The sequence below is a fragment of the Theropithecus gelada genome, chromosome 10 (assembly GCF_003255815.1).
Source record: "Theropithecus gelada isolate Dixy chromosome 10, Tgel_1.0, whole genome shotgun sequence".
Lineage (NCBI taxonomy): Eukaryota > Metazoa > Chordata > Mammalia > Primates > Cercopithecidae > Theropithecus > Theropithecus gelada.
Window position 1 is genome coordinate 13068912 of NC_037678.1, and position 9486 is coordinate 13078397.

At 54.5% G+C, this 9486-nt stretch overlaps 1 protein-coding gene across 1 annotated transcript in view; it reads left to right on the forward strand.

Annotated features, from left to right (window-relative positions):
- Nucleotides 1-556: 556 nt before the first annotated feature.
- Nucleotides 557-9486, forward strand: part of CARD10 (caspase recruitment domain family member 10) — a 30208-nt gene continuing 21278 nt past the window's right edge. Inside the window, exons 1-4 of the mRNA XM_025400512.1 lie at nucleotides 557-708; nucleotides 836-1087; nucleotides 1945-2082; nucleotides 4377-4702. Coding sequence (XP_025256297.1) covers nucleotides 570-708; nucleotides 836-1087; nucleotides 1945-2082; nucleotides 4377-4702 — 855 coding nt within the window. The 5' untranslated portion in view covers nucleotides 557-569. The remainder of the gene's footprint in view (nucleotides 709-835; nucleotides 1088-1944; nucleotides 2083-4376; nucleotides 4703-9486) is intronic.

Genomic DNA, 9486 nt, shown 5'->3' on the forward strand with positions numbered 1-9486 from the left:
CCCCAGCATCTCTAGGACCAACATCTGGAGGAACACCCTTTGAGAATTGTGGGGTCCCTGGTCCCCAAGTGCCACGGGGGTTTGCATAGGAGGGAAGTTGGTAGCGCCGCCCTGCAGGTTCAGACCCCCCATCTTGCAAAAGGCGCCCATGACTTCTGCCCTTTGCTGCCCCCAGCTGGGCTGTCCTGCGCTCCAGGGAAGCTCCGAAGCCTGCAGTGTATGTGGGGACCCGGGAAGGGCAAGCCCAGGTTGTGTGCCCGCTGGCTGCGCCGGGAGTGAGCGGCTAGCCCCGCGCGGGCGGGCGCGCTGTGGGCGTAGGGAGGCGATGCGCGTGGCCCGGGGAAGGTGTGTCGCGGCGCGCTGGGGGTGTGAGCGCGCGTGCCCGCCCCCGCCCCGCCCAGAGGCCGGGCAGGTGTGGGCGGGCGGCCAGGACCCCGCCGAGCCGGGCTGGGAGAGCCGGCGGGAAACAGGAAGCAGGGGGAGGCGCGGCCGGACGGCCGGGAGGGAGGGCGTGCGGACGGACGCGCGGGGTGACCGGGGGCCGGACGCGCGGCCCGGGGCTGGCGGCGATGTGGGGAGGCCCGGGCAGCCTGGGCGGCGGCGGGGACGGGGGCGGAGCCGGGGGCACCGCGGGCACCGCCCCCCTGCGCCTGCGGAGCCGCCGCCCGAGCGCGGACCGGGGAGCCCGAGGCGGCTGTAGCGTGCGAGGTGAGTCGCGGGGAACTCGGGGCGCGTCCCCGACGGCAGGTCCTGCGGACGACGCCCCCGGGTGGGCTCGGCCGCACACCCAGCCCCAGGGCGGCCTGGTCGACCCCCGTGTGCCTCTTGCCCGCAGACCCCGAGGACACGGCCATGCCGGGCCAGGCGGAGGCGGGGGAGGCTGAGGAGGAGGCCGGGGCCGGCTCGGGGTCCGAGGCGGAGGAGGACGCGCTGTGGGAGCGGATCGAGGGCGTCCGGCACCGGCTGGCTCGCGCCCTGAACCCGGCCAAGCTCACGCCGTATCTGCGCCAGTGCCGGGTCATCGACGAGCAGGACGAGGAGGAGGTGCTGAGTACCTACCGCTTCCCGTGCCGCGTCAACCGCACCGGTGAGCCGCGAGGCCCGAGTGGGTCACTACCCGGGCCGGCCATGCCCTTGGCGCAGCGCCCAGAGCCGTGGAGCGCGAAGCTAGGGCTCTGCTGCCCTGAGGCTCGGTCTCTGCATCCGTAAAGTGGGCCGGCTGGGTATGCCCACCAGCCTGCCTCCTTCCTAACAACCACTGCGCCCTGGTGGTCCGCGTTGCACACACCGGCGTCAGAGTTTTGTCTCGGGGTTCTCTCCCACTTCCTGGGTCCACATTAGAGCAGAGGGTTGGATGTGGCTGCCAGGGCCGGCTGGGCCTGGGACCTGCCGGTCACAGCTGGCAGACTTGGCACCTTTCCTGCGCTCTTTGATGTCTGAGTTCTGTCTGTCCCCTCCTCTGTGCGCCACACACTCCTGGGGCAGTCATTTTTCAAGTGTCAAGACCCATCTCAGCTTTACGAGGGTCCGCGACCCTCTCCCACAGGGTGTGCCTTTGAACCAGAGCTCACAAAGGCATGATGGAATGGTCTTAATGGTGGAATTTCAGGCATGGCCAAGGGGAGAAGTATTTTCTTTGCTTCTGGGGATAGAGGGGCTTCTCTGTGCCGCTGAAAAGGCAGGCTGCATTTGCGGGCCCGCATCTGTGTCTGTTGGGGGTGCTGGGGAGCTCTGGGAGCCCAGGAGTCATGAGGGAGTGTGCTCCCCTGGCTATGGCAGACTGGCTCTCTTCTCTTCCCTGATGTGTTGGGACAGGCCCCTGTGTGTGTCACTGGCTCAAAAATTTGGGGAACGTGGGCCTGGAGCATGGTGGGGGCAGAAGCAACCAGGCACCTGGGGAGGCCCTCCCCTGGACCCTGGGTGCATCCCCCCACTACTCTCCAGGGCGCCTGATGGACATCTTGCGCTGCCGTGGCAAGAGGGGCTATGAGGCCTTCCTGGAAGCCCTGGAGTTCTACTATCCCGAACACTTCACGCTGCTCACGGGCCAGGAACCTGCCCAGCGGTGCTCCATGATCCTCGGTGAGTGGACCTGCGATGGATGCTGGCACCTCGGCCTCCAGTGCACAGGCTCCTTCCCCCATCCCTATTAGGGAGGCACTCCACTATGCCTGTTGAACAGTAAGGGAAACTGAGGCATGGAGCGGCTGAAGGGGCTTGCGCAGGGCCCCACGGTAGGCTGAGGGTGGGGCTGGATGCTAGTGCTGTTCTTCCAAGTTCGGAGCCACATGCTTAAGATGGCTCTTTCTCCCTGATGCTGTTTTCAGACATATGTCTGACATACGCAGATGTACAGTTTTTTTTATGTAAAAAATACAGAGGCTTCAGGTGACTTTGAATTTTTTTTTTTTTTTTTTTTTTGTGAGACAGAGTCTCGCTCTGTCACCAGGCTGGAGTGCTGTGGTGTGATCTCGGCTCACTGCAACCTCCGCCTCCCAGGTTCAAGCAATTCTCCTGCCTCAGCCTCCTGAGTAGCTGGGATTACAGGCATGAGCCACCATGCCCCGCTAATTTTTGTATGTTTAATAGAGATGGGGTTTCATCATGTTGGCCAGGATGGTCTTGATCTCCTGACCTTGTGATCCGGTTGCCTTGGCCTCCCAAAGTGCTGGGTTTACAGGCGTGAGCCACTGCGCCCAGCTGAATTTTTTTTTTTTTTTTTTGAGACAGAGTCTTGCTCTGCTGCCCAGGCTGGAGTGCAGTGGCCAGATCTCAGCTCACTGCAAGCTCCGCCTCCCGGGTTTACGCCATTCTCCTGCCTCAGCCTCCCGAGTAGCTGGGACTACAGGCGCCCGCCACGTCGCCCGGCTAGTTTTTTGTATTTTTTTAGTAGAGACGGGGTTTCACCGTGTTAGCCAGGATGGTCTCGATCTCCCGACCTCGTGATCCGCCCGTCTCGGCCTCCCAAAGTGCTGGGATTACAGGCTTGAGCCACCGCGCCCGGCCCAAATTTTTTAAATATAAAACACACACACACGCCTACATGTGTATTTTGCTTTTTTTTTTTTTTAGAACAACTGATTTTATTGATTCTTTCACGTCTATTACATACACTTGTTTTAAGTGACTGCATACTATTCATTAGTGAAGTTAGGACATAATTCATTTAACCCATTTCCAGTTGAATGGATACCTAGGTTTCCATTTTTGTATTATTACAACGATGCTGGGAACATCTTTGTATGTGTGTCTTTGTGCAAATGCGTCTCAGGCGAAGAGGTTCTGAGAATAATTTCTCAAAGAGTCTGTGTATTTTAACTGTTAAATCAACATACCTCCTACCAGGAGTGTGTAAGTGCCCATTTGAATCCTGGGGATCATGTTTAAATATTTTTGCCATTCTGATATGTAAAAAATAATGTTACTGTTTTAAGTTTATATTTCATTGCGTGATACAGTTCCCAGGTTACTATTTATTAAACCTTGGGTAAATAACTGCTCTGTGCTTCAGTTTTCCTGTTTTTGAAATGGGTACAATAATAGTACCTACCTTATAGTGTTGTCATCAAGATTAAATAAGATGTATCTAGCACAAAGAATTAAGTTAACAAATATTAGTAGCTACTGTAATTATTGTTGGTAGGTTGGTGCATATTTTCCTGTATTTATTAGCCATTTTTATTTTGGGACTTGCCTATTGATAGTTTTTGTCCATATTTTTATTTGGTCATTGATCTTTTCTTATTGATTTGTAGGAGCTCTTTATATATTATGGCTCTGAGTTTTTGTTATATTTTCTCCCACTCTGTTGCTTATTAACTTTGTTACATCTTTCATTTTTCAGAAGTTTAAACTTTTTTTTTTTTTTTTTGAGATGGAGTCTCACTCTGTTGCCCAGGCTGGAGTGCTGTGGCGTGATCTTGGCTCACTGCAAGCTCCGCCGCCTCCCGGGTTCATGCCATTCTCCTGCCTCAGCCTCCCGAGAAGCTGGGACTACAGGCACCCGCCACCGCACCCAGCTAATTTTTTTGTATTTTTAGTAGAGACAGGGTTTCACCGTGTTCGCCAGGATGATATCTATCTCCTGACCTCGTGATCCGTCTGCCTCGGCCTCCCAAAGTGCTGGGATTACAGGCATGAGCCACTGCGCTCGGCCGGTGTAAACATTTTTATATGGATTTGTCCATCTTTTTTCTCTTACAACTCCTGGATTTTGTGTGTTGTTTGGGAAGACCTCCCCTGCTCCCAAATTCTACAAATATATTCCAGAATTTCCCTCTAGTGTTTTTCTGATTTGAGTTTTTTGACACAGTCTACTATCTCCTGGATTTTACTTGCCTGAGCTGCCTATTCTGTCCCCTGTTCTGTCCTGGCAGATGAGGAGGGGCCTGAGGGCCTGACCCAATTCTTGATGACAGAGGTGCGACGGCTGCGGGAAGCTCGCAAGAGCCAGCTGCAGCGGGAGCAGCAACTGCAGGCCCGGGGCCGGGTGCTTGAGGAGGAGCGGGCAGGACTGGAGCAGCGGCTGCGGGACCAGCAGCAGGCTCAGGAGCGCTGTCAGCGGCTGCGGGAGGACTGGGAGGCGAGCAGCCTGGAGCTGCTGCGGCTCAAAGATGAGAACTACATGATCGCCATGCGCCTGGCACAGCTCAGTGAGGAGAAGAACTCGGCTGTACTTCGCAGCCGTGACCTGCAGCTGGCGGTAGGCCCTGGGGAGATGAGTCAGGGAGGCAAGGGAAGGGGCAGCTTTTGCAATATAGGAGCCAGCCAGCCTGCGTCCCAGAGCAACCATTGCTGGCTCTTTGACATGGATAAGTCCTTTTAGTGCTCGGTGTACCTACTTCATTGGGTTATGACTGTAATTCTCAATGGGGGGTGATTTTGACCCCCTAGAAACATTTGGCCACGTCTGGGAGACATTTCTGGTTGTCACAATTAGTGGGGATTTATTGGCATCTGGTGTCAGGGATGCTGTCAAAAGCCCTACAGGGCACAGGACAGTCCCCAACAAAGAATTACCCAGCCTAAAACGTCGGTAGGGCCGGGGCTGGGAAACGTTGGGCTATGAGGATTCAGTGAGTTTTTTTTTTTTTAGTGAGACGGAGTCTCACCCTTGTTGCCCAGGCTGGAGTGCAGTGGTGTGATCTCGGCTCCCTGCAGCCTCTGCCTCCAGGGTTCCAGCCATTCTCCTGCCTCAGCTTCCCGGGTACCTGGGATTACAGGCATGTGCCACCACACCCAGCTAATTTTTGTATTTTTAGTAGAGATGGGGTTTCACCAAGTTGACCTGGCTGGTCTCAAACTCCTGACCTCAGGTGATCCGCCCGTCTGGGCCTCCCAAAGTGCTGGGATTATAGGCCTGAGAGACCATACCCGGCCAGGTGAGTTTCCATTTAAGACACAGAGTTTCAAACATGTACAGTCCCTAGCACACTGCTCACAGCTTGTGTCAATAGCCATTGTTGATATCATCAAGAGCCACGCAGGTTATAAACATTGTGTCTTCTAATCCTCCCCAAAGCACCATACGCCAAGTCCTCATTTGCAAATACAGACTCTGAGATTCAGATTAGTGAAAGGACTTGCTCAAGGTCACAGAGCCAGGAAGCTGCACAGCCTGGGTTTGAACCGGGTCCGGCTGGCTCCAGTGCCAGCCCGCTTCCCACGCTGCTGTTCCGCCTGCCCCCTGTGTGGGGAAGTCTCACCCGACTCCCTCCAGCAGCAAGTGAGGTCGTGCCTCCTGCTGCATCTCACTTTCTTGGTTTCCGACTGGGACTCAGCAGGGGGATAATACTGGTATTTGACTGCCGCAGGGCATTGTTCCAAGGATTTAATGAGCTCATCCACGTCAAGGGCTTAGCAGTGCCAGCCGCATGGCACGCAGGAGGCTTTCCCCAGCCATGTTGCTCAAGGCTCCACAGTGGGTTCTGACCGTGGAGTTTGAAGCCTCCCTACCCCAGGAGCCTTGGGCTGTGGCTACAGCGTTGCAGGTGGCCGTGAAGCTGTAGATGTGGGTGCACCGGTGTGCCAGTCCTCGGTTTGTGCATGCCAGGTGGGTCGATATCCTGGGGAGGTTGAGCCCTCATGGGGGTGTTGAGGCCACCAGTTGAAGGGTCCAGGCCGCTGGTCCTGCTTGAGGATGAAGGGGGCTGGTTTCAGGTTGTGAGATGACCTTGAGGCCATCGTTTGAGGGCCTGGTTGGTGTGTGGCATGAGATGGAGGCTTTCTGAGGAGTGGTGGGCAGGGACAGGGACACAGGTCCCAGGCCTGCTCTACTGCGAAAAATCATGTGGCATGGGGAAGGCTTTCCTTTCTGTGCCTCAGTTTCCTCATCCTCATCACAGATAAAGATGATGTGACAATTATAAAACACCCTTGTGCTTTATAGGTACCATCCTAAGTGCTTGCCATGCATAGACCCCTTTAATTTTCCAGCCACCCTACTCTGGGGTGGACACCATCTTCCCCATTTCTAGAGGAGGAAACTGAGGCACAGAGAAGTTGGTTAGAGCACTTTCCCAATGTCTCGGGATTGAAGGATTTTTTTTTTTTTTTTTTTTGAGATGGTGTCTTGCTCTGTTACCCAGGCTTGAATGCAGTGGCGAGATCTTTGCTCACTGCAACCTCCGCCTCCCAGGTTCAAGCAATTCTTCTGCTTTAGCCTCCCGAGTAGCTGGGATTACAGGCGTGTGCCACCATGCCTGGCTAATTTTTTTTTTTTTTTTGTATTTTTAGTAGAGATGGAGTATCACCATGTTAGTCAGGCTGGTCTCAAACTCCTGACCTCAGGTGATCTGCCCGCCTTGGCCTCCCAAAGTGCTGGGATTACAGGTGTGAGCCACTGTGTTCGGCCGGATTGAAGGATTTCTGAGTTGGCTCTCAGCGCTGCTTGAGGGGTAGTGGCTGGCAGGTGGGAGTGCTCCCCTTTCTTTACCCAGAGAGCTTCCCCTTTTTTCTGAAACAGACATGGGCTTGCTGTAAAGTTTTCTCGGAAGAAATAATCTGCTGCTCAGAGAGGACGGCGTGAGGGCTGCGGACTGGGGGCTCTGGGAGAGGGTGCAGCCCGCGTGGCTTGTCCCATCTTTGGGTTGGGTGTGATGGGATCAGGAGATGTCCTGTGTGTGTGGCCATCTGGGGGCTGCTGCGACAGGGGAGGGGGATGGAAAAGAGATGGTTGGAGGTTCCTCTGTAGTCTGCAGGTCATCTACCTCTAGGCAGAGTGACTGCTTTTTCCTATTTTAGGGGCCTAAGCAGTGAAATTGGCCGGGCGCAGTGGCTCATGCCTGTAATCCCAGCATTTTGGGAGGCTGAGGCGGGTGGATCACGAGGTCAGGAGAGCAAGACCATCCTGGCTAACATGGTGAAACCCCGTCTCCACTAAAAATGCAAACAATTAGCCAGGCATGGTGGCACGCACCTGTAGTCTCAGGGACTCGGGAGGCTGAGGCAGGAGAATCGCTTGAACCCAGGAGGTGGAGTTTGCAGTGAGCCGAGATTGAGCCACTGCACTCCAGCTTGGGCAACAGAGCGAGACTCCATCTGAAAAAAAAAAAAAAAAAAAAAGGAAGTGAAATTAAACTTAGCTACTATAAGTTTGCCTTAATGTATAATTTATGTTTAGAGCTTTTCTGCTCCAAAATTAACAAAGGTGTTGCAGATGGATCTGAACAGAGCACCTGATCGTGCCTGGCTTGGCAGCTTCTGTCGTCACCTCCCATGTACAGGTGTGTGGCGGCTGGGATTTAATACCCTGTTTTATGAGGTGCAAATTTAATGAGCGGTTATTTCTAAGCAACATAAACTGAAGGAACGAACGCTATAATTTTGTGCTCAGTGTGTTTGTGCACCGGGATTAAATGCATCCGTATTTCCTGTTGCTCGTCGGAGACTCCCAGGTGTCCTGTCCTCTGAGCTCATCAGGGAAGCCGGCCGGCCAGCGGTCAGGCAGGAGGGCCTGGTGTGTGGCTGCGGTTTGCTGAGAGGGTGTGACCACAGTTGTCCTTGTAACGAGCTGTCTTTCTCTGGCTATTCACAAAGCATGTTTTGTGAGTGGAAAGGAATGTGGGAGTCATGAATTTCTTTTTGAGTCTCTTGCGGAGGAGGAGGAGGAGTGGACTGTTAATTTGTGGAATTGCCTGACCCAGCCTCCAGACCCGTGTGTGTGTGTGTGTGTGTGTGTGTGTGTGTGGTGGGGGTGCCATTCTAACCTCTCAAGGCTGGGGGACTAAGCAAGTCATTTTCCAAGAGAGGCCAGGGGACTCCTGGGGCACCAAATATTGCATGCCTGACTATGGCACCAGAAGTCATTGTGACCTTTTCCCAACAATGACTTCATTTTATAGCCTGCCACCTGCTGCCACTCTTGTCACTGTCTGGCCACCTCAGACCCCACATGCGTCACAGCTGGCTGAGTGCACTCATAGTCCAGCAAACTGACCATGCACGTCTGCTCCCAGCTTGGTGGTCACCCCACAGCTGCCCACTCACCACACCGGGCCAACTTCTGGCTGCACACTCCGAACTGGTGATCGATCAGGGGCATGGGATTTTATTTAACGCTGTGAAGACAGCCACGGTCACACTGTGGCAGCTCTGTAGCCTGCCTTTCACAGTTTAGAGGCCTCTGCCCACTCGCTGTCTTGTTTAATTCTTGCAACACCTTTGGAAGGCAAATGATGAGGCCAGGAGATCGACTGGGCCCATTTTACTGATGAGGAAACTGAGGCCCAGAGGAGGTAAGTGACTTGCTCAGGATGACAGAGCCCAGAAGTAGCAAAACTGAAACTTGAACCCTGGACATGGAGCTCTTGAGGGAGGATGAACCAAAAGCCAAATCTTCTGGAGTAGAGGGTCTCTTAGGAATTCCTTTCAGGATGGACCGGACTAAGTCTGTTCACTGAGAGTATGTTGAGGTGAGATGTTGGCTTGTAGGGGGAGCGTCTGGTTCCTGGGCTGGATGAGACCCTCAACTCTTAAAACCATTGTTCTCTCCTCTCCCCTCACACCCCAGGTACAGATGAGAAGATTGAGGCACAGAGAGGGACCATGACTTGTCCAGGGTCACACTGAGCTAGAGACGGAGCTGGAGTCTGACCCTGTTTTTGTTTTTTGTTTTTTTTCTCCTTCTTCTTTCTTCTTTCTTCCTTCTTCCTTCTTTCCTCCTCCTCCTCCTCCAGCCTCCTCTCCCCTCCTTCCCCCTCCTCCTTCTCCTTCTCCTCCTTCTCCCTCCTTCCCCTCCTCCTCCCTCCTTCCCCTCTTCCTCCCTCCTTCCCCTCCCTCTTCCTCCTCCCTTCTCCTCCTCCCTCCTTCTTTCTTTTTTTTTTTTTTTTTTGAGACGGAGTCTCGCTCTGTCGCCCAGGCTGGAGTGCAGTGGCCGGATCTCAGCTCACTGCAAGCTCCGCCTCCCGGGTTTACGCCATTCTCCTGCCTCAGCCTCCCGAGTAGCTGGGACTACAGGCGCCCGCCACGTCGCCCTGCTAGTTTTTT